Raw genomic sequence first — 25,677 nt, 5'->3', positions numbered from 1 at the left:
TTGGCAAAGTAGAATTGGAGCCTAAGAACTTATACCTGAGGTGTGGAGGCAGTGGCTTCAACTCCAACACTAGAGGCTCCTCAATTGAAGGTTTAGTTGGTAGAGTCTTTCTATTCTCGAGATCCAAAGACAATTTCCTAGGATCATAAGAATAAGAGCCCATTTGATGTAAAGCATTCACGCACTCCACTCGGCTTGCATCCTCATTGACATCAAGATTCACCAATACGGCCTCCAATGGGTCCTCCACATTGATCATTGCACTGGTATCATCAATTATCATTGTTGTGACAAGATCAACAAAAGAGCACACCTCGGTACTATTGGGCTGCTTCATAGAGTTGCACCCACGAAAGACCACCTTTTCATAACCCACCCGGAAGGTGAGTTCCCCTGCTTCCACATCTACCAATGCCTTCCCCGTAGCTAGGAAAGGTCTTCCCAATATGATCGGAACTTTGTAATCCACTTCGTAGTCCAAGATCACAAAGTCAGCTGGCAAGATAAATTTGTCCACACGGACAAGCACATCATCAATAATACCCAGTGGTCTCTTCATTGATCTATCCGCCATTTGTAACCTCATAGAAGTCGGCCTAGGTTTCCTAATATCCAAATTTTTGAAAAAGTAGGGCATCAAATTGATACTAGCTCCCAAATCACATAGAGCCTTGGCAAAATCCACACTCCCAATGGTGCAAGGAATGGTGAAGGCACCGAGAGCTTCAAGCTTCAGGGCCATTGAATGCACTATAGCACTAACTTGGTGAGTCATCTTTATAGTTTCACAATCCATGGAACGCTTCTTTGTGACCAAGTCTTTCATGAATTTTCCATAGCCCGACATTTGTTCAAGAGCCTCCACCAAAGGCACATTAATGGACAAGCTCTTCATCATATCAATGAACTTTTTAAACTGATTATCATTTTTCTGCTTTGCAAGCCTTTGAGGATAAGGTGGAGGTGGCCTTGGCAAAGGAGCCTTGGCTTTTGGCACAACCGGCTCCGGCATGTCAATTATGTGTTCCCTAGACGGGTTCACATCATTTTGAGTTTCCACCTCGACATCTTGAATATCAATCCTCACTTCATTGTTCACATTTTCATCAACCACATCTTCAACTACAAAAGGGACTTCATCCTCTTGCAACTCAACATCATCATCCAAGATTTGCTTTTGTTTGGAGGCATTCACATCACCGCCTCTTCCACTTCTTGTTGTAACCGCCATAACATGATTGTTCCCATCCTTCAGGTTCACTACTGTATCACTTGGTAGAGTACCCTTAGGGCGAGTATTTAAAGACTGTGAGATTTGGCCTAACTGCACCTCCAAATTTCTAATAGAGGTATTGTGGGAGGCCAACTGTGCATCCGAATTTGCATTCTTCTTCATCATCTGTTCGAACATCATTTTAATTCTACCCATATCACTGCTAGAAGAACTAGGACCTTGAGATGGAAATGGAGGCGGATTTTGGTACATTGGGGGCCTTTGAAAGCCTTGCCCCCGGTTTCCTTGGTTTCCATTGTTCCATCCACCTTGATTGTTATTGCCACCCCAGTTGTTATTATTTCCATTCCCATTCCCTTGGTTGCCTTGATTGTTATTCTGATTGCCCCAATTGTTGTTTTGGCTGTTGTTCCCCAAATTACCACTGTTTTGTTGTTGGTTGCCCTAATTGCCTTGAGGTCTCCACTGTTGTTGGTTGGAAGAGTTGCCCCGTTGGCCTTGATAGTTGTTTACATATTGAACCTCTTCACTTTGGTCATCATAACCATCATTTTGAAATCCATCACAGTCATCATCAAATTGCTCAGAATTTCCTTGGTTTTGTTGCCTTCTTTGCCTTCTCTTATTGACAAGCATATTGACACCCTCCATGACATTCACTTGACGAGGGTGTTGGACTTGTTGCAACTGTTCCTTAGCCAATTGGTTCATAGTAGTTCTCAACTCCGCTATAGCTTGCCCATGGTCATGCAATTCCTTGTGCAAATGAGTAATCGTGGGGTCACCCTGGGGCACATTTGCTCTACTTTGCCATGCAGAAAAAGTGTCATCCATCTCATCAAGTATATCACATGCCTCATCATACGACAGCTTCATAAAGTTACCCCCCGCAAGTTGGTTCACTATGCATTGGTTTGTGGTGTTAATACCCCGGTAGAAAGTTTGTTGGATCATCGCCTCGGTCATATCATTGTTAGGGCATTCCTTTACCATTATTCTATAACGCTCCCAAATCTCATGCAAAGGTTCCGTGGGCTCTTGCTTGAAAGCCAATATCTCGTCACGCAATGCCGCCATATGCCCTTGTGAGAAAAATTTAGCAATGAACTTATCTGCCAGCTCATCCCAAGTTGTGATAGAATGGTTGGGAAGTCTCTCGAGCCAATCTAATGCCTTCCCCCGAAGTGAGAATGGGAAAAGCCTCAACCTAAGAGCATCCTCGGTCACATTCGTCTGCTTGCTCCCCCAGCATGTATCCATGAACTCCTTGAGATGTTTGTAGGCATTTTGATTTGCAGCGCCCGTGAAATGCCCACGCTGCTCAAGTAAGGTCAACATTATATTAGTTATCTGAAAATTGCCTGCCCGAATTCGGGGTAGGACAATAGCACTCACATAGCCTTGGTTCGAAAGTACTCTGGGAGCCACTCTTGGAGGTGGCAGAGATGGGTCTGGAATATTGTCATTGGGATTAGTATTGGCATTGCAGCCTCTACGTTGTCCTTGAGGTACAAGAGGCACCACATCATCTCCTATATCATCTACCTCCTCCCCCGCAATCACATTTCCAAGAGGGTCATTAGCGTTGTTCGCTGCTATTTGGTACCTGAGTTGTGACACAAACAAGTTAGTAACAAAGAAGGAAAGAAGAACAATACACAAAACTAACAAAATAGATAGCCAAAACCTTTGGCTCCCCAGCAACGGTGCCAAAAAGTGATCGCGGCCTACTCCGTACTACTATTGAGTAGCGAGAGAGGTTCGGAGAAGCTTTTACCCGATTTATGGTCGGGGTCGATTTCCACAGAGAGCTAGAATTTAGAATCGAGTATCTATCTAGTGTAGAGTTACGTATGTGTTCCAAATTACATTTCTACTCATTTTTGGGGTTTGCTTTTTTACTTCTACTATTATCAAAATACAAATGGCAAATGTAACTAGATTAAGCTAAGAGTTAAACTAAAAAGGGTTGTTCAAATAGTTTAAAAGGCACTAGGGTAATGACTTTCACCTAGGTGGTTAATTGACGGGTAATTGAATCTAAAACATGATTAACATAATTGTGGAGTATGATATAACCATTGCACAGTATTACCCACTCTACACCTCTCGGTGGTTCGAGTGATTTTGCCCCAATTGATATTCTCAAGACCAATTGAGTATGCAAATTTGCACGAGCAACTAGGGTTCAAGTCGGGTATTACTCTCTCGAGGTTTAGCCCTTTAATTGGGGCTATCAATCTCTTGAGTACGTCCCAATTCCTTGTTGGACCAATTTCGGAAACTTAGACTCTCTTTCTCAAGAAGGGCCCTAGTCAACTAAACACAAACTAGTGTTTGCAACCACTAATTCAGTAATTAACCATGAAATTTGCCCAAATATCAAACACTCATGGTCAATCTAGCCCTAAAATACAAGACCCATCAATTACCCACAATAGGGTTGAGCCACAACCCTAGCTTATGGGTCTAGCTACTCATAATTAAAGAAGAAAATCAAGAAATAGATGAAGAACAACTCATATTAATTAATCACTAAGGTAAATAACAAGATTCAATGATGAAAAGTAGATAATATTGCCCAAAATGGCTAAGAGAGTCGAACCCACGAGCGCAGCTACATTACAAAACTATTTGCTGCCCTAAAAATGGAAAAAGAAACTATTTATACTAAGCTGAAAAATCTGGACAAAAATACCCCTACGGGGTTAGTGCGGACCGCACAAAATGGAGTGCGGCCGCACTAGGGCTCTGATCTTAAAAATACATCTCTCTGAACTCAGGCAATACGGACCGCACAGAATGGATTGCGGCCGCGGAGGCTTCTAGTGCGGTCCGCACATAATGGACTGCGGACCACATTGGCTTGGAACTTCACATCTGGCATCTCTCTGATCCTTGGGTCTGCGGACCACACTAAATCGAGTGTGGCCGCATTAACTCCAGTGCGGACCGCACAAAACCTAGTGCGGCCACATTACCTATTTTCCTTGAAATCAGCCTCTCTGAATCTCCTAGTGCGGACCGCATAGAATGGTGTGCTGCCGCACTGGGCCTGTTTTGCCTGAGCTTGTCTTGTCTTTGGCACTTGCGCACGTTTCACTCCTTTTGAGCTGATCTTTGACATCTTGCCACTTTGTTGATCAAACCTGCAATCAAGCACAACTTATGATCCTTTTGGGACTATTTTGTACAAATTCCCAATCAAAATATAAGTAAGAAGGAGTATAAAAGGTATCAAAATCCCTAGTTATCAACTCCCCCAAACTTAAGCCTTTGCTTGTCCTCAAGCAAACAAAATAAGACCCACCCCTTAAGTCAAGCCTAAAGTCTACTCAACAAATATCAAGTTCAGAGCAAAGTCACGAGCCAAAAACGCAAGCCTGATTCAAAAACCTGTGAAGAATATGCTCGTGGATATAAATTTCAAAATTTTACGAACGTTTAAGTTAAAGGCAGTATTTAGCCATGGGTCATAAAGAAACCCTTGGATTTTCAGGTAAATAAATCTGTTGTAAAGAAAACAGTTACGGAAGAGTTATAGAAGATATTTAAATACATATAAGGTATTATTTAGCTTGACAAGTTCTAATGAAATAAAACTTTTCTCAAAGTTATTCCAAGAAACATGTGTGTTCCTATTTCTCCTTTCGTATGTTTACACCATTATGAAGTTGAGACGTCTTCTTCATTAAGTATCGTATATAAAAGGGCCCTCTTTTATAATTCATGCTTGATTCAAAAATCCATGAAATTAACTAAGCATTTTTAAATGCAAAAGTTAAAAGGGTAAAACAAAAACCCACATATTAAAATTGAAGTGGAAGCGAGACCCTAAACTTATAAATAAACAAGGCAAGGGCAAATCATTAAAAGAGTATAACAGAAACTCAAGTCAAAGGCGTCACAAAAAGTTAAAGCAAAAACTTTATAATATTCTAAAATATTTAGTTAAAACTAAGTATGAACTTAGTCCTAACTTGATTATCATTATAGAAATTCCCGAAAAGACCTGGGGATATGTTGTTACCAAATAACATTACCCCTAAATGGGACTAGGGGTAAACCACCAATTGTTCACCAACAAAACAAAAAAAAACTAGTTAACTTCACAATCAAACTTTCACTATGGAGCAGGTTCTGAACCAGTATTCAAGATGGCACCATCAACAATAGAAGGTTCGACTTGATCAGAAGGAGCTGGGACATCCACTGCACTAGGATTAGCTTCAACATTTTCGGGAGTATCAGCCATGGGTGAAGAAAAACTTTGGCTCTGCTGAGTTTTTTCAATTGTCTCCTTAATCTTTACTAACTCAGCATCCAAGTTAAAACCTTCCTGGCTTACCTCTATAAGAGTATCATGGCGCGTGTTCAAAATGGCCCAACTTGCTTCAACAACGGCGTTGTCCTCAAGAGCTTCGTAGTCTCTTTCCCAATGATCAATTTCACTCTTGAGCTCCTCCGTCTTAGCTAAAACAGCATCGTAAGAAATCTGTAAGGGGGCAAGTGAACTCTCCAAAAACTTGACCTTATCAGAGGAAACTCGGAGATCTTCTTGGGTCTGGATGAGTGTTTGAACAAGCTCACCAGCATAAACTTCTTTCTCATTCAACAGGGCCTTCAGACCTCTGATCTCTTCTGCAGCTTTGGAGAGTTGTTCAACAAAAGATGACTTGAGAAGGTTCTTATCCTTGCCCGCTTGGTTGGAAGAAGCTTTCTCAACATCTAGCTCTGTTGCCATGACTCTTAGCTGCTGCTCCAAGGTACATTTATTCTCCTCTAAAACTTCCATCTCAAGCTGGAGGCTTTCATACTGCTCTTTCCAATTATCTGCTTCAATCTGGTAATCATGGATCAATTGCTCCGTATGGAAAACCCTTTCCATCATCTCCGTACCGATGAGATTGATATATATAAAGAGAACATGGTAAGAACCCTAATAGAAGGAAAATGGTATAAAATATATAAAGAAGTTTATACCTTCAATGATGATTGCACGATGTCATTCATCCAAGTCAAAAAACTATGACTTTCTAGCTTGGACTTTTCAACTGGACCAATCAAGGGCTTTAACCATACATCAGCCTGGCCTGACTTCTTCAGAAGATTACCATCGGCAGGAACTTCAATGGTATCATTTCCCTACTTCCACTTGAAGAACCAATTTCAGTACGAGAAATATTGGCAGCAGGGACAATAGAAGAAGTAATAATGGCTTCAGGAGGAGAAGAAATAGCAGCAGTAAAAACATACAAATGGTGTTCCATTAGGACAGATACAGGGAAGGAGGCAAGAGGTACTTCCTCAGACACCAAGTCAAAGCCTTCATTATCAAACCCACGTCAAAAGAGGTGCTCAGCAGAGTCACGAGGTGACACGGGCGTCTCTTCGTCAGAACTCACTAAAGTGGCCTCAACAGGCTCGGTAACAGGAACAGAACGCGGAGGAGGAGTAATTTCATCATCCGAAATGACACGTCTTCTAGCACGCGGCTTTCTAACTAAAGAGCTTTCATCTCGCTCATCTTCATCTTCCGAATCCTGGGGTCTGTCAGCTTTTCTTTTCGTTGAAGAACTCAAGATTATCTCCTGAGCTCTCGCCAAAAAAAGTCTAGAAGCTTCGATTGACTCAGCACTTACGCCACGAATAGAAAACCCTGATAAAAAGAAGGGTTAAATAAATTCTAATGAAAGAATGAATAAAAAATAGAAGGCAAAGAATAAAATTTTTACCGTGAGTCTTAACCTTCCAAACAAACCTATTTGAGAGGTACTTCCAAAATCTAACTTCCATCGGATCAATGGTCAATAATTTTTTCACCCAACCACGAAAGTTGAGAATCTCTTCAACAGTTCCCATGGTTGCTGAAAAAGGAAAAGTGAAACAATCACGGGAAGTACAAACTCTTTAAAAAAAGAGAGAGAATAGAGAAAGTTGTAAAGAAAACTTACGTGCAAAGTTCCACTTTTCAGGGAAAGGCATATTCTCTTCACCTACTTACCCTATCATAGGAGCAGCAACAAATCGGGCGTACCAACCACGATCTTTATCATCCTCAGGGCTGACTAAAACTCTCTTACTCCTCGCCACCAGAGTAAAAACCCCATGATGGAATAACTTAGGGGAGTAGAGATGAATTAGATGAAAAAGGTGAAAGGCAAATGAGCCAAATTAGCCAAATATCTTAAGCATGCAACAACCCTCCATACAATAGGACCAATTTTTCCAAAACACACATTGAAGAAGCGGCAGAATTCAATGATGACTGGATCAATAGGGGGTCTAAAGTCTAATGTAAAAGGGTACATATACACAAAAGAAAAGCCAGCTTTGAAAGAAGTGATCCTTTGATTTGCATTAGGGATCAGAATTGGGAAATCAAACTTCCAATAGCAATCTCTACGAACAACAGAGATCAAACCTTCAATTATCTATGAAGGGTAGACATCATCACGATCATAAGAGGACATCGAAGAAACCTGGTTTCTAATCAATTCTCTATCAGTATAAAAAGAAAGTTCAGAAGGGATAATCTCGTCTACTGTAGGTTCATGGACTGGCTCATTGGAATCTCTACTTCTAGCAGAAGATCTATGTGGAAGAGACGCCCTAGATCTAGAGGATTAATGAGGAGTGGAACTAGGTTGAGAAGAAGAAGAACCTCGAATGAAAACTGACCCTAAACTACACAACCTACCCCCTCTCCTGCTTCTAGTAGGAGCAAGGGGAAGTTCATCTACGATAAGAACTTTTTGAGGATCGGGGTTTGAAGAAGACATAGTTGTACGAAGAAGAAGAAGAAGAGAAGATTGAATGGCCAAAGATGGAAAACTTTTCCATGAAAGAAAAGACAAAGGATATATTTATACTCAGAAGCAAACGTCAAACTAAAAGGTAATGATGGAAACTGTCACTTTGTGATTGATGTAGCCGTAAAAAAGCGCTGAGGATCTGCAGAACCAATCAAAAGCCACCACGTGTCACATGCATTAAATGGAAGTGACATACGAAGCGTCAGTTCTGGAAAAGGTATAATGATATGTGGGAATGGCGGCAAAAATTCTTGCTTTAATGAGATTCACTTCCCAAATATTCAATTGCTCAATAAATGGCAAGTGGGGGGACTATCTGTATTGGGGAAAATCGAGTTAACATTTGGAATTAACTATGTGGCTGACATGTCAAGACACGCGGATTAATAAGAAAGTGACAACTGGCAAAGAGTATGCAAAGAGACGCGAGTCTTAATAGGTACGGGCAAAGGTTCAAGAAAACAAGAAGGAACGATTACTCGGATCTCTTGATAATGTGAAGAGACATCGATGGAATGAACCAAGACAACAAAAAGTACAAATACGTAATATCTGCAATTAATGAGTATAAATAATGGGGAACATTATAGAATCTTCACGCAACAGTTACGATTGCCAATTATAATATTTTATTAATGCCATTAATTGCTCACAATGGCTCTATTATGAGAGAAAAGAAGCGCAGCACTTAGAAATAGCTATAAAATGAGAGAAATAACATTTGTATGGGACACACTGATTATTATTAGAATATACATTTACATTGCTTAAAATCGCTTACTCGGCTACTTCTCAGTCCAATTTTTCTTCTTTTGTTACATAATTATTTCCTTATATCAGTAACCCGAGTTCTTCTAAAATTATGCTTTGACCGAAATTCCTATTTTCTGGTTAAAGAGTGATAATATTCTTTTATCCTATAATAATACTTAAATAAAGAGACGATCGTAGTATTATTTCGAATATCATATGCTTGCCAGCTGATGCTACTCACGGGTGGACCACAAAATCACATAACATTGTCGATTTTGCTGATTCGATAAACATTTTTTTAGTAATACAATAACTTAAAATTGCACTTCTGATACTGCGATATCTTGAGTTTAGTGCGTATCATACAGAGTTATAGGGAGATATTTGGAATATTTTAATATTAATTGTACAAATATCGATCTAGGAGCATCTTTTATTCACGTGGAAAGTTGGTACGTCTTTATTGACGTCATTTAAATCAAAACACATAACCTTTGCCTTTGGTATGGAAATGTCAGACACCCACCCCCATTTTTGATACCAGCAGGCAGCAACAGAAGAGACGAATCAACGCTGGCCAAGCAAATGAGTTGAACAGAATATTATCTTATTATATATATTTATATAAGTTAAAAAGAAGAACGACTGACAAGAACATAGTTCTATTATATTTTCTAGGGTGACGATGATTGTTGGAGAATTTGTTTGTCATGAACAGAACCATAGTCCCAATCAAAATGCATGATTATGAAGTTAGTAACATGTGCATTCTGCACCATTTTAATTTAGATCTAACATTAGTAAAAACTATCGGATTTTGATCACGTATATATTTATATTTTGCATTGAACAATATTAAATTTAGACAAATTAGCAGCCGAAGAGCTGCATCCGTCGCTGCAGTGGCGGAGATAACATTGACGGTACGGGTTCGGCCCTGGTCACTTTGGTCTGAACTTTGTATTTGTCTTACGAAATTTATTTAATATGTAAAAATTATTAATTTAGACCACATTAACTTAAACGTGCTTTAATTTTGAATTCATAAACTTCAAATCTTGATTCCGCATATCTGCCATGCATATCTGAAGTAATTCGGTATTTTGATATAGAAATATCGAAAGCTCAATATTAAGGACCGTACCGAAATATCAAATAACCGAAAAATTGATATCGAATTACCAAATTAATTCGGTCCGATTGAGAATTCAATTTTTCGGATTTTATGCCACCTCTAATATCCATCGTCCTCTTTTGGAACTTCCAAGGGAAAACAAACAATAAATCACTGAAAAGATGATTGAAACTATATTAATTATTATTGGTAAGCATAAAGAGGCCAAAAAGGAAACAAGATGACAAAATTCACCAAGATATCACTAGAATTACAATCACATATAACCAAGCCCATACAACTAGGAAAAGGTAACAACGTGTTATGCACCAAAATATGTCTATTATTGATTGGTTAAAATGTTAATCGCTACACCTAGTTACTCAATTATGACTTCCTTTGAATTGGGCAGAGAAATAGAAAAAGGAAGAAAATTGTTCATCTTCCATTTTCTGTGATGGAAAGGACAGAAAGAACGGAAATTAAGAAATGGAACGTTTCTCTTAGACTCACAAAAGAGTTGCCCAATTAGGAGAAGTGTTAAATGTTTTCCTCATTGTCTTTTACGTTTCCTCTCTTTAGTTTCTTTTTTGTACACTGCATCTTAGCGCTAGCATATGGAAATTAAAAGAACACTTCATTTCGTCTAGTAAATGAGCACAAAGGGACGATATCATATACTTACTTATCTTGATTGCAATAATAAAATGCAAACGTGTAGATTAGGATTTATCACCCTACACAAGCGCATGATATAATATTTTTGTCAGAAATTATGCAGTTGAGCGATTACCTATGGAGATTAAACATATGTATAGACGGTATAAACATTTTTTACTTATAGAAAGTTTACAAATAAATTCTTATATTGAACATTAATTGATAAATCCAAATAAAAATACTCTACCTATCCTAGTTTATATGATGCAAGCATCGAATTTAAGAAATAAAAAAAATACTTTTAAAACTTCCTCTCTAACATAAATCATAAATAGTTATGTCATTATAAATTATCTTGTTATAAATAAAATATGAAGTTTAAAGTAAATTATTTTTAAATATAAAATATATTGTATCTTTTTTTAAGATAATAAGCTAAAGAAAAATACAACTGATATTTATATCAAGTCACTGAATGCAAAATATATAGAGGCGGAGCCAGGATTTCGAGCTTATGGGTTCGAGATTCTAATCGTTAAAAGTTACTGGGTTCTAAATTAATCATTTATATATATTTAATGATTTTTAAGACAAAATACACGACCCGAATCAAAGTTACTGGGTTCAGCCGAACCCGATCACAACACTCTACCTCCGCCACTGAAAATATATGTGTTGTATAAACTCTTTTTAATACTTAAGCATGATTTAATCATATCATGGTCAATTGATAGGAGTATATACCTTATTTTGATTTGTTAATTCTTAACAGGTTGTTTGGATGATTGTTACCCGTTGTATTGACAAATGTGTCACTTTATGTAACGACTGATTCGGTGTGGTCGCATCGTTACCTTATCTTTTTCTCTCAATCTCACCCTTTATTATTATTAAATAATTTTATTATTACTCTACCTTTTTATATAATAATTTAATCGTGTATTAAAATTTTCTTTTATAATATTATAAGTTTATTTTTCATTTCTATGGACGTGATATCATAAAATGATAATGAATGATACAATGTTTCCCAACATTGTATTTATCAAAGGACAATACAATACAATATATAATAGAATATGATATATTATGTAACCTATACTATACCCCGAAAGCGACGCCGGACAGCAGGACATCTGTCCAGTGGACGTGACTATATTCTTTCCTAAATTTCAGCTATAAAGTACGATCAGCGCTACATTTTTCTATCCCTATTATTAGCACAGTCCACAAAGTAGTGAAGTGATCGAGTGGAGAGGTATGGCAATTCCCAATATGCAGATCCCTAGTCGGCAGCTGTTCATCGACGGTGAATGGAGAGAACCCGTCAAGAAGAACCGGTTACCCGTCATTAATCCCGCCACTGAAGAAATCATCGGTATTTGAATTTTTTTAGGTTTAATTTTAAAGATCTCTTGCTATCTATTGGATCATCCAGAAATTCTGCTAAAGCGTTTTGATAACTTTTGGAAAATCAAACTTTTTTCAAGATTTGCGAGTAGGAAGTAGAATCTTTTCTGAAATATCCCTCAAACTACTAGTTCAGGTATATTCTTTTAAAATTAAACTTTTTTGCTAAAAACTTCTAAATAAGCACGTTTCGGATTTTTTTTTGCAAGAAAAGTTCCACAAACAAACGCCTGGAAATGAATTAATTCTTGTTTGATCTCGATTCTGTTTGTTGATGTTGTTGCATTTTCAGGGTATATTCCGGCAGCTACGGCGGAGGATGTAGATATCGCTGTCAAAGCTGCACGGAGAGCGCTTGGTCGAAATGGCTGGGGTTCTACAACTGGAGCACAGCGCGCTAAGTTTCTTCGTGCTATTGCTGCCAAGGTTTGTGTGTTCAGTTCGGAATATAAATAATTTCAAGATCTCGCTTTTGTGGGCTTGAACTACCTCTACGAAATCCTAACGCTAATATATTATAAAGTACGTATTATTTTTAAGTGGAATTTAGCATCCGAGAATTATCTTTGCTTCACTTGCATTTGTTTAATTGTATATTATTTTAAAATATAAGAAAGGGTCAAATTCCTAACTTCCAAGACCATACGGATTCTGTACTTTGTGAGCTCACTTAACCAAATATTTGTACTTATCCTGGTCACATCAAGATCGCTCAATTTGTGTTTTTCAGCTGACGTCTAGTACCATCAACAATTTATATCTAATTGAATAACATCCTCAAATCTTGGTGTTTGAATGTCAACCAGATGTTGATATGTCTATTCAATATTAATCTTTTATGCTTTAAATGACAATTGCTGTTTTTTACATTTACTGTAGGTACTGGAGAAGAGGCCTGAACTTGCTACACTTGAGACAATTGATAATGGAAAACCCTGGTTTGAGGCTGCCTCTGATATTGTATGTTCTTGCTTAATGGGGTTAACATAGTTTAATTTGTTGCAAATTACATTGTTTTACTTATATGCTCCTTCCTATCTTCCAGGATGATGTCGTAGCGTGCTTTGAGTACTATGCAGACCTCGCAGAAGCTTTGGATTCAAAAAACAAGACTGAAGTTAAACTTCATCTGGATTCATTCAAGACCCATGTTTATAAAGAGCCTCTTGGTGTTGTGGGGTTAATTACTCCATGGTAACACCACTTATCAATAATGGTTTATGCTCTTATTTTCTGTTTCAATCCTGTTGGAAATATGGCATTCTTTTTTTCCAACCAAGTTGATATTTCAGGCCACCAGCCTCTGCATTGCACATACAGTTAGTGTATGTGGCTGCTACGTTGTTCTGGGCATATTGCAAAATGGAAAAACTGTTGTATAGTGAGCTAAACTTTGAGCTTTGTGCTTAACTAAGATAGCCTTTTGAAATCCCAAAAGTTAGGGAAAAGAACATAGTTTGCAAATGAAGCTTATCAAACTAGTTATCGACTAGTTCAGCGGCATCTTTCGTTGTCAAAGTTGGATGCCATCCTAACATCTGAGCGTCGAGAATGATAATCAAGTGGACTTGTGAGAATTATATGCAAGTTTGATAGTGACAACATATGCATTTCAGGTTCTTCAGAAGGTAAAATATCATTGAGGCGAAAACCTTTGGAATGTTGATATTCTAAGAATCTAAGTTATTTGGAGTGCCTTGAAAAAGAAGAGAGAAATTAGATGAAAAATTTAGGAGCCTCGAGGGGATATTCGAAAGTGTAGATTGCCTCCTGAATATTTCTTTGCTTGTTGACCTCAAACAAGTTGCATGTGCCCCAAACTTGTGAATTGTGTGATGGGGTTTGCTAAAATTAGGCCCTCAGACTACATTTCCTTTTAACATCTCTCTTCATTGTGGGGGAAATTGTTGCAACGGAAACACCTTGTCCAGAAGGTGAACCTATGTGCCTTATTGGGACTCTGCCCTGGCCTAACTGCCTCAAGGCAATCAGGATTGCTCGGGAAAGTCGAGAGGGGTGTTGAAGTAGGGGGGGGGTGCTTATTTTTACCAGTCACCTCATTAACAGTGTCAAAGATTCCGTTAAAACAACTTTTTTGTTTATCAGTAAGGGAGAGTCGAAACAATCTTCTGGAGCATTGTGAATTTCATTGGCTTTTTCATGTGTGGGTTGAGAGAAAAGATTAGGTGGTTGACTAGTGAGCTTTTGTTTCATATGAAGGAATTATCCTCTGCTGATGACCACATGGAAAGTCGCTCCTGCCCTAGCTGCTGGTTGTGCAGCAGTGCTTAAGCCGTCTGAACTTGCGTCCATGTGAGTCCTTATCTTTTTCTTCATTATTCATATTATTTGGTCTACATTATTTACGTCTTTACTCCTTTTTTCCAACTTCAGTACCTCTTTGGAGTTGGGTGAAATCTGTAGAGAGGTGGGTCTACCTCCTGGTGCCCTTAACATACTAACGGGATTGGGACATGAAGCTGGTTCTCCTTTGGTATCGCATCCTGATGTTGACAAGGTTTGCTTGTTTCTTTTAGGTCGATCTATGCTTATTGATTAGTACTTTGTAATTTCATTATGGTGAATGATTTTTATTTTTTTGGATGAGCAGATTGCCTTTACAGGAAGTGGCCCTACTGGGATCAAGATCATGACCGCTGCAGCTCAACTAGTTAAAGTATGTCCGCATCCGAATAATCATTAGGTTCCTGTTGGCAAAACTGATATTCTGGTGCGTTCGGGTAGCTAAATTTTTTTTTTTTTTTTGCAGCCAGTTACTCTTGAGCTTGGTGGGAAAAGTCCTATAGTGGTGTTTGATGACATTCCTAACATTGATATAGGTTTGCTCTTTTTGACCCTATATGTAAACTCACTTATATATATTATCTTTTCCTGGCATGTCTCAATTTCCTATAACATAATAAATTGATATTTTTGGAAAACGGAGGAAATCCGTTTGTAAAATGAAGGAAACTGAAATTAAACTGGCAACTAAAATATTACAAATCGATGCTCTGACACCTGAGCTAAGTGTTAAATGCGTTGCCTAAACTATTGGAATTGGAATCTTATACTACTTTCTATGTCCTTATGTTTTTCATATTAAGTCAGCTTTGTGGGTGCATTTAAGAAATTAATTTAGCTCTAAAAATATAACTGTCCTCATTGTCTACACAGCTGTTGAGTGGACTCTTTTTGGCTGCTTTTGGACAAATGGTCAAATTTGCAGTGCAACATCACGTCTTATAATACAGGTAACAAGCTAAATGTTGGAGAAGGCCCCAACTATTTAGTCAGTTTATTTCTTTCAGTTTTTGGTTAACCAAATACTTTGATTTGAAACCATTTACCATTATCTGGGAAATACCGAATATACCCATAGGGTCCTGTAGCCTTTATTGGCAACCCACACTTCTTTAAGAATACAAGACAATTATGGGGGTGATGAGTATCTTAAGGAACAGATAATTAGTTTAAGTTGTATTTGTAACACTATAGAAGAGGCTCAAATAATAAGAGGAAGATACATCTGCCTTAGCTTTAATTGAATACAAAGAGAAGAGTAAAGGCTCTAAAGTGGTACCAAGAAAATGGATCCACTAATTCGTTCTCTCTCTATCGTTAAGAATAGGATACTGATGACTGGCCTACTTAATTCAATTTTAGAAGACCAGTCAATAGCCTGCCAGAGTTCTTGAGGGTTGGAACAGGAAGGGGGGTAATCCTAATGGCTAATTGAGCACATTTTGCATCTAACACTATACAGCGATAACCAGATAATACCTTATCAAAGAAAAGGCTAAAACGGCCTCCTTCCTTTTTCATATGCTACAACAATTGAAATTACGGTCTCAATTTGGACATTCATTAAATTACCCTTAGAAATTCAAAAGTTATTTAACTGAGCGTAAAGAGTATTGTAACAAACATATGTTATAATTCAAAAATTTCCCAGGAAAAAATAGAAGAAAGAAAACAAAAGTCATGGTCTTAGCAGAAGGTTTTTTTGATTTTCAAATATTAAGTAGATCATTTTCTACAGGCATATCCTTTTTAAGAAAGGAGTAGGATGATACACTCTCTTATGAAATCAGGCAAGATGGGGTGAAACTGCTAGGTTTTCTTTATGCCACCTTATCAACACATTGTGAAAACAGTACTGTTACAAAGTCCTTTTGATGTATCCTTTAATGCTATCGCCCTTTCTATAATTGCCAACATTGGAGCTCTTGGTGAAACCAAATTCTGAATTTTGCAGGATACAATTGCTTCACAATTTTTGGACAGGCTTCTAGAGTGGACGAAAAACATCAAAATCTCTGATCCCTTGGAAGAAGACTGCAAGCTTGGTCCTGTCATTAGTCGTGGACAGGTAAAGAAATTATGCCATTAAACTAGTAGAAGATGCTTGCTTTAACTATAGTACAAGGTGCTTCTTGGAGACAATGTTATGTGTTGTCTTGAATGTTATGTGTTGCTTTAACTATAGTACAAGGTGCTTCTTGGAGACAATGTTATGTGTTGTCTTGAATAGATGCAACTGTAACGCTTATCAAGGGAATGACTCATGAAAAATTATGTTTCTTCGCTGCTCCAATGTGACATCTGTGTGGAAGTGTCTTCTGGATAAGATATAGTGAAAAGGATAAGTTTGGAGGATCGGGAACATAAAGTCTCAACACTTTAACAGGCTGAGACTGAAGATATAGGAATGGTGTGTCATGTCATCAGGTAGTGTAGGGAAGCAGATTGCTTGCACAAGTAGAATAGACTCATGGGGTTGTGAATAAGGGGATTAGACTGCAAAGTGAACAATGAAAGAGCCAGCTAGATGCAGCATAGATAACTATGAAAGTGGATAGATATCAAGTGATGCACCCAAATTAAAGAAAGGGTGACAGAAGCAACCTTTGTTAGCGCTCTTTTCAAGCGCTGAGCTTCTGCTAGTCGCGGGGCTTGGGCTCTCTTTGACCTATTACCAGAGTTATATACTCCGAAAGTGGATAGGTGGATTGATCGCTGTTAACTTAACTCAAACTCAACGGGACATAGCACTTGAATAGGTTCAGCTGTCCACACATCTTCTTCAAGCTTGTATACACTCCTCTTTCGGAAATTAGCTACACTTTGGATTGACCTTGACCCTACAATATGATCTTTCTCTCAGTCTCAGATAAAGAGTGGTATTTTTACAATCAAAACCCATGCTGCCAGACTTCTTATCTTTAGTTCATTTGGGAGGAATATCCCCTTGTGGCTGATATTTATTGGAAAACTTTGGTCCTATCAGAAAAAAAAAAGAGAAAAAAAAGAAAAAAAGAGGAAGTTGCTAAACCTTTAGATGTATTGCAACTTTGCAAGAGAATAGACCATATCTCTGCCTTCTGGAGACATTTGATAAAATGGAAATATCATGAAGTTTTATTCCCCTTCCACGAGGGTTATTTGATAATTCTTGTATTTTGGAAAGTTAATTGGTCGTGTTGTCCAGAATATATTGTCAATTAACCATTTGCTAACTGCACAGAAGTTTCTATAATAACACCGTGAAGTAATATGAGGTTGGGGAAATCATATAAAAAAATCAAAAATAGAGAAATAATGATCATATTTCATATCAGTTTAGAAGTCTCTGAAGATACTATAAGGAACTCTTTTATCACTGAGATAAGCAGCATGATTTAAAACTGATATAGATATTGGCTTTCAATTTGTGTCTAATCTGTTTCTTTTCTTGCTTTCTTATACATGACGTGCAGATCATGTTTATCTGCTCGTTTCTTTTTTCCTTATAAGCAGCACACTTATGGACAGTGCTTATATATTGATTGTTTGTTTACCTTTCAGTATGAGAAGGTCTTGAAGCTCATCTCAACAGCCAAAAATGAAGGTGCAACCATTCTTTATGGTGGCGAACGGCCTCAGGTAAGAAATGCTCCCGGTGTAAGTATGCAGGTTCTGTATTTATCAATCTGCTGGAACGTGTCTTAATTCTACATTGGATTTCAGCACTTAAAGAAAGGATATTACATTCAACCAACAATCATAACTGATGTGGATACGTCCATGGAAATCTGGAAAGAGGAGGTATTTGGACCTGTTCTTTGTGTCAAAACATTTAAAACTGAAGAGGAAGCCATTGAACTAGCAAATGATACCAAGTGAGTTGGCTACAATTAAGGTATATTGTTCTGTTACTTTACAAACTTTCTCTTTCCTTATCTGCACTGTTTGCTCTGTTAGGTATGGTTTGGGTGCTGCTATTTTGTCAAAAGATCTTGACAGGTGTGAGCGTTTCACAAAGGTGAGAGTAGTTTCTTCATTGCCAAAACTTGTATCCTTACCAAAAGACACTGCTTCTGCAAAATCAGGGATGATGATATCTTGTTAATGGACTTTGCAGGCTTTTCAGTCTGGGATTGTCTGGATCAACTGTTCACAGCCATGCTTTTGGCAACCTCCATGGGGTGGCAAAAAACGTAGTGGTTTTGGACGTGAACTTGGGGAATGGTAAGTTACCTTACTTTCTGTTCAACCATCTGTTCCATATCTGCTTCTTCAAATTCTGTTTGTTAAATGGCCTTACATTGAAATTGCTGGAATGAGCTATGTTGTAGAAAGGCAATCCAATACGAAGGAAAAAACTTGAATTGTAGTTTTACCACACTAGAGGAGTAACTGAAGGGCAAAATATGCACCTGACTGAAGCATTCTGAAGTAATTTGGCAAGTCAGTGGAGCTGATAATGTTGTTTTGCCCTTTCTTCTTTTTTGCAGGAGTCTTGAGAACTACCTAAACATTAAGCAAGTGACTCAGTATGTGTCTGACGAACCATGGGCTTTTTACAAGTCACCTTCAAAGCTGTGAAACTTTCAAGTGGTCAAGGAACATGCAGTTGTGTTGTGCCAGTTATGAGAACCAATGCCGAGGGAGAAGCAGAGATGAAACTTTATTTGATGTAGAACTAGTGTTGTTTGTATTGTTCGTTAACTAGTCTAATAAATCTGTTCGAAGGGAGAAACATTGATAGCATTTTATACGATATTGCCTTTCTCTTTTGTTTATTTCATGTTTTAGAGCAAAGTGTCAATCAAAATATGGGATAGTGTTCTGTGATTGGTACAGCAGACTGAAAATCTTAAGATTCTAAGAATGGCCCTTTTGAGGCCAGAAAGTCATGAAAATGGCTAATAAACCACCGCAAGTGATTGTGATTGTGAATTATATACAAACTAAGTAAAATGCCGGTATTATGTTATTAATAAGAAAAGAAATGAAAAAACGAATGTGATTAAGATTGTGAAACTTGGAAGTAGCTCATAATGAAATGAAAAGGGAAAGTTGTAGTCACAACTCACAACCATATCTTTTTTCTATGAACTTTCTGTTTTACAATTCATTTTTAAAATTTTAATTTGATTGTAAATATAATATTTTCGTCATTATGTCGGATAATTATCTTTTTCTTCTTGATTTGGCGTCTATCCCGAATAAATCAGATAACCAAGGTAGGTAGAGCACTTTTAGCACGTGGGACCGATGACTATATCACTTCAATGGTTACCAATTTTCCCATTCTAAGGAGAGAAAAAAAACAGAAAATATATCACCTTTTTGTCTTAGGTTCTAAGGCTGATCGTCTGATGTTGAAATTCTAATTCTTTTAAAATCACATTGGGAAGTCGAAGAACGAGAGAAGACTCCATCTGTAAACTTTGGTAGTTAAAATTCTGATTCAGAAAGGTAAGCAATCTTCTCACTTTAAGTTATTGTTTTTGGCAGGAGAATAAAAGGAATATGCTTTCCAAGTTCCATTTATTACAATTGTCACCACATCTGTTCGAAAAATAGAAGATACTCCTCAATATCTTAAATTAGACAGTACGTATGATTGAAAATATTAGTAGTAGTACAAGGCATGTGAAAAACAGAGGTGGAAATTTCCGAGCCATTTTGTGGTATTTGTCGCATATCCACCCATTTTCTTCTTTCCTTTCCTTTCCTTTCCTTTTCACTGGATCTCCCCCCATCTTTTTTTGTACTCGTTTCAATTTTTAGAGCAATTCATATCCCCCCCCCCCCTCTCTCTATCTCCCCATACATTCTCGCCTACCACACACACCCACTCGTACTCTACTCTTTACATTTTTCTGTCTCTGCTTGTATCTTTTGTCGGCAGTATCACTTTCAGGTTCCTGTCTTCTAATAATTAAGTTGCCCTTTTGAGATTAATACTATCACTTGTATGTATATAGGTGATATTCTCTTCATTGGAGAGTTGAAGATTTGGAGCTGCTAATTTGAGCTGAAGCTTTTATTCCGTATATTGAGATCTGACTTCTGCTTTTGATAAAAAATGGGAAGTTCTGAGGAGAGAGTTGTGGCTGTGATCATGGTCGGTGGACCAACCAAAGGTATGCACTTTGATTCAGTTTTGTTTCAATTATTTGAGAATAGTATAGCATAAAGTTTTTGGATAAAGTTTGAATCTTGTGAATTTAGAAACCACTGTCCTGTTTTTGTTTTCAATCAATTTTATTGATCCCCTAGAGATATGCATTGACAGGTACACGATTCCGCCCATTGTCATTAAATATCCCAAAGCCACTCTTTCCATTAGCGGGACAGCCAATGGTTCATCATCCGATCTCTGCTTGTAAAAGGGTAATGCTTTCTTTGTACCAAGGCCAGCAAATGGCTATACATTGTAAACATTTCATGTTCGAAGTTGTAAACACAATGAAAGAGGATTTAATTGTCAAATGGGGTGTGCAAAGTTCAAATATTTCTTTTGCATTGAACTAATAAGTTTTGTACCGTTGGGTTTTTCAGATTCCAAACCTAGCGCAGATCTACCTTGTTGGCTTCTATGAGGAGCGTGAATTTGCGATATATGTATCTTCAATCTCGAATGAACTGAGAATTCCTGTCAGGTTACATTACTATCCTGCTTATCCGTGTACTGAATTTTCTGAACTTTTCAATATCGGAGCTCAGTGTTGGAACTTATTGTTACTAGATACCTGAAGGAGGACAAACCACATGGTTCAGCCGGAGGACTTTACAACTTTAGGGATCTGCTCATGGAAGACAGCCCGGTTCGAATCTTCACTCTTCTTGATTATATTCTTGTGATGATCATGTGTAAATTGCTAGGAATGACTAACTGCAGGATTAGTTATAAAAATTGATCAAATATGGTCCAAAAAGAATCTGAAATATAATTGGGGCTACTTCATCACATACTTAGCAATCACCATTGACGTGGTTATTTTATCTCACCTGGCAGTCACATATATTTTTGCTGAACTGTGACGTTTGCTGCAGTTTTCCACTGCCTGAGATGCTTGGTATGTGTCTTTCTTCCCTCTTCTCCCCTCTTGATGAACTTCTCAGTAATATGGACCACTGCAGTAATTTAGAGTTTGATTTTTCCAAGTTTTACCTTCTGCTTTGCTCCAACTTTGCAGAGGCTCATAGAAGGTATGGTGGGATGGGAACCATTCTTGTCAGCAAGGTAATTGAAAATACTCTCGAACTGTTTGCCTAGACCACTTTCTATTGGCTATTTCATAGCTTATTAACATCTATGATTGTGATTACTGCATGTTGGAAGTCTTATTTTTGAGTTTCCATACGCAGGTATCTGCTGAGACAGCTAGTGAATTTGGAGAACTGGTCGCTGACCCTGATACCAATGAACTGTTGCATTACACAGAGAAACCTGAAACTTTTGTACGTCCAGATCCAACATTTACTTATTCTTTGGCTTTACTTGCATAAACCAGGAAATGTATAGGCTTATACCCATGGTGTCTTGCCTAATATGACTGAAATGCAGGTGAGTGACCGCATCAACTGTGGTGTGTACGTATTTACACCAGATATCTTCAATGCTATTCAAGGAGTATCCAGTCAGAGGAAAGACAGAGGTTAGTCTACACATCATAACTAGAGGTTCCCTCGACTATGTGTTTTCATGTTAAAAGGACTGAGATACTTGGTCCATCTCTTCCTTTGATCTCATTGTTGTAGTGTCATTTTAACCTTTGGCCGATATGAACACTAACATAGTACGATTGCTGAACTTAAACAGTGTCGCGATTGACATGGGAAATATCACGTCTTCTTAATCTAATATGGATTTCAAGTTTCTTAAAACCCATGCAGTGATCTCAAGCAATAGTATTCTATGGGGTGATTTTGTGAAGTCCTTTCTCTTCTTTTGCAGCTAACCTAAGGCGTGTATCCAGCTTTGAAGCTCTTCAGCCGGTAAACAGGTATAATTTCCCTGTCCAACTACATTTGATAGACATTTTGTTGCTACCTTAAGAAAATAGTGATCTGTTTGCAATTTCCCTCTATTATGATATCACTGTTGGACCTCAACTTGGTTTCTAGGTTCTCAGTGTGTATGCTTAAAAACACGGTTTCTTCTTTCTCCTCATCCTCAAGTTTCACGCACTTATTTAGCACCATCCAGGATCCCCACTGGCACAAGTTCCAATCCAGATTTAACATTTATTTGACTGATTTTTCTCAGCATTTTGTTTGGTGGATGGTGAAACACTGTGAAGCTTTATAACTGCAGTGACCGATAATTGTTTTTCAGGACAGAGTTCTTGGTGCGAGCTTAATTTACCTTTAGTTTCTTAGGGCGATATCAAATACTTATCTTCTTTAAATTGTTGAGGAGAATGCATGATGAGCAGGTTTGCAGTTGCTAAATCTCCGAAGGATAATGATTCTAGTTTATTTTTGATTTCGTTTCATTAGGATGATGTTACTGCTCTATCATATTTTCCGACAAGGTCACCTGTTATTTTGAGTTGTAATGGAATGGAAGAGGTTACTGCTCACTGTTTGACCGATAAATGCTATTCAAAGGGCAAAGTGCATGTCATGTTATCTTCACTGTCATTGAGAACTCCTCCAAAACTGACACCAGTCTTAGATCCTTGAAGCCCACACTTACCCCAAGCTTAAGCCATTTGTTTCGGCATCTTCCTGATGTCTGCTCACAGTTAGTTTGGACAACTGACAAGACAATGTACAAATGTTTGAACATTTTGAACTGTGGGGTTCTGCACCTCTAGCTTGAGTTGTGTTACCTGGTCTTAAAATAACCTCATGAAAGAGGCTTTTTCTGCACAAGGATTGTATGAATAAAATCACCCGCTCTAGGTGGTAATACATTCTTGGCAAAAAATAGTCAAGTAGGGGTCTGCAGACTGCAGTTACTAGAGATCGATGACAGGTCTCCGAGTCGCAACTTTATTATTCATGAATGAGGTTTATGTTTCTTAATAGGAGCACTAATAATCTACCCACTGAATAATACTTAGAATTGGAATGGATAAAAAAACTTAGAATCGGAAAACATAGTTTAGAGCTACCAGTACACCTGAAAAGGATGTCTGGTTCATTCTTTTCCTTTCCTGATACGAGCTTATTTGACAGGAGTCTTCCAACAGACTTTGTACGGTTGGATCAAGATATTTTGACACCTCTTGCAGGGAAGAAGCAGCTATATACCTACGAAACCATGGATTTCTGGGAACAAATTAAAACACCAGGGTAAGCTAATCACATAAAGTGCATATCATCCCAGCTTTTCCATTTCAAATATCAAGATTTGAGGTAATGGGTAGGTTTGTTTCTTTTGTAGGATGTCTCTGAAATGCTCTGGTCTCTACCTGGCTCAATATAGATCCACCTCACCACATCTTTTGGCAAGTGGGGATGGCTCAAAGATGGCAGCAATCAGTGGTGATGTTTATATCCATCCATCTGCTAAAGTTCATCCAACTGCAAAGGTTATATTCAGATACAACTACGACTAACATATTCTGATTATTATGTTATGCTGTAGATCTCATGTTGATTAATTGAGATGAATGGTTTTATTTTTTAGTGCAATAACTTTTATGATATGAAAAACAGCAAGGTTATGTTTTCTAGTTAATTGACGACTATATGTGTTAGCAACAATTAACACCCTCTATGTTATTGACATCTAGGCTTTGTACATGTTTGCAACGCAGTTTTGAGGTCATCTGTTTTGTAATGAATCTGATTCTTCGTATGGATTATGTCATGTATTGCAGCATTTTCTACATTGCCAAAGCTGCAGTTGTAACCTTTTTTCAGTTAAAAGTAATGAGATCAAATCTGATTTCTGCTTGGCATCAATGCATCTAAAGATATCTCTGATGGCTCTTGCTTACTTCCATCCTACCCCTCATAAATTTTTTTCTTTTTTTATATTGTTTTCTCTTTTACATCAATAATTGCAACAGATACTTCTGACTGCAGTTGCCATGATTTTTGTCTCACTAACCTCCTTCCTTCACCTATAGAATTGACTTGTCCGTTTAATGTTGAACAGATTGGTCCAAATGTTTCGATTTCTGCTAATGCTCGTATTGGAGCTGGTGCCAGGCTCATCAGTTGTATTATTCTTGACGATGTTGAAATCAAGGTACCACTTCAGTACATCACATCTCATGAGATACTTCAATGACATATATATGAATTTAACACGGAATTCTTTTTCCAGGAAAATGGGGTTGTTATTCATGCGATTGTTGGCTGGAAGTCTTCAATTGGTAGATGGTCAAGAGTCCAGGTAAATGATGGAGGTGGAAATTTTCTTGTTTAAGATATCAAATACATTGTTGAAGAAAGATGCTTTGATGTGTAAACTCTCCAATTACATACCAATAATACCAGGAGAGGAAGTTATGATTAGTTTGTCATTTTGTCTGTCCTGTCAATATATAACGGCAGCTGGCACCTGGTTTCTTCTTTGCGATTAGGAAGATTACAATCAAAGGAAGAGCTGTCATGCTACTTTTTCATCAGAATTATAGAGTCAAAATTAGTCTGGAGAAAGTATTTTTACGCATAAAAATTGGATAATATACTTGCAATTGATTACATATGATGATATTAAACAAGTACCAAGAGTGTAATCCGGGTATCGTATAAATAGAATTTTGTGATGGAGTAAATGTTATGCTTGCCAGTAGGAACTCCGCTAGATTCTGTGAACAATTTAAATTTCTATGATGTCAGATCTCTTCATTGAGAGTTCCTAAGACTGCCTTAATGCTGTTTTTTGGAGTTTATTTCATCCTGGCTGGACTGCATTCCTCCAGTATTTCATTTGTTTTCTCTAGTCCTAGTCTTCTTATTAGGTGTCTAAGCTAAATCAAACTGATTTCAGGCAGCAGGAGACTACAATGCGAAGCTTGGGATCACAATTCTTGGTAATGTATTTTCTTTTATCATGATTTCCTAGTTATTACATTTCCTGCATTTTCAAATCGTCGATATTTAATATTTAACTTTTGGGTTGGATTATCTAAATCAAATATCTTGGAATCAGGTGAATCTGTCTCGGTTGAGGATGAAGTAGTGGTAATCAACAGCATTGTGCTGCCAAACAAGACTCTTAATGTGAGTGTCCAAGAAGAGATCATACTTTAAATGCAATAAGATGAATTGGGCAGGGCTGTTTTACTCATGCTACTGAGCCATCTTTATCCCCATAGGCTTGTATTACCATTTATTTTATGTATTGTTTGTACATTTGAGTGCAGAACAATTTTCTAGATTACATATTACTCTTTATTGGTAATTTTGCTAGTAAGAGATTGAAATAAATGATTCTTTTCTTTCTTTCTCTA

At 37.7% G+C, this 25,677-nt stretch overlaps 2 protein-coding genes across 3 annotated transcripts; both read left to right on the top strand.

Moving 5' to 3' along the window:
• Positions 1-11,748: 11,748 nt before the first annotated feature.
• Positions 11,749-19,050, top strand: LOC104245802 (aminoaldehyde dehydrogenase 2). Its single transcript, XM_009801483.2, has 15 exons — positions 11,749-11,954; positions 12,279-12,412; positions 12,866-12,946; positions 13,032-13,180; positions 14,207-14,299; positions 14,381-14,504; positions 14,598-14,663; positions 14,757-14,826; positions 15,164-15,240; positions 16,245-16,358; positions 17,834-17,911; positions 17,996-18,147; positions 18,230-18,290; positions 18,390-18,496; positions 18,763-19,050. Exons 1-15 carry the CDS (start codon positions 11,837-11,839, stop codon positions 18,851-18,853), a joined length of 1,515 nt encoding a protein of 504 aa, XP_009799785.1. The 5' UTR covers positions 11,749-11,836; the 3' UTR covers positions 18,854-19,050.
• Positions 19,051-19,565: 515 nt separating this feature from the next.
• On the top strand, positions 19,566-25,677 carry LOC104245782 (uncharacterized). Of its 2 annotated transcripts, XM_009801471.2 has the most exons (16): positions 19,566-19,729; positions 20,242-20,400; positions 20,553-20,650; positions 20,819-20,919; positions 21,006-21,084; positions 21,276-21,336; positions 21,457-21,503; positions 21,629-21,721; positions 21,828-21,918; positions 22,218-22,266; positions 23,447-23,563; positions 23,655-23,802; positions 24,375-24,467; positions 24,546-24,614; positions 25,215-25,257; positions 25,377-25,677. In XM_009801471.2, the coding sequence occupies exons 2-16, from the start codon at positions 20,343-20,345 to the stop codon at positions 25,475-25,477; spliced, it is 1,248 nt and encodes a 415-aa protein (XP_009799773.1). In that variant the 5' UTR covers positions 19,566-19,729; positions 20,242-20,342; the 3' UTR covers positions 25,478-25,677. The 2 variants fall into 2 exon arrangements, with proteins under 2 accessions (XP_009799773.1, XP_009799753.1); XM_009801451.2 differs by lacking the exon at positions 19,566-19,729 and having other exon boundaries at positions 20,115-20,400.

Source organism: Nicotiana sylvestris, chromosome 3, assembly GCF_000393655.2.
Source record: "Nicotiana sylvestris chromosome 3, ASM39365v2, whole genome shotgun sequence".
In the NCBI taxonomy this organism is placed as follows: Eukaryota; Viridiplantae; Streptophyta; class Magnoliopsida; order Solanales; family Solanaceae; genus Nicotiana; species Nicotiana sylvestris.
The sequence above is the reverse complement of the archived record's forward strand: the minus strand, read 5'-3'. Positions and strand labels throughout refer to the sequence as shown.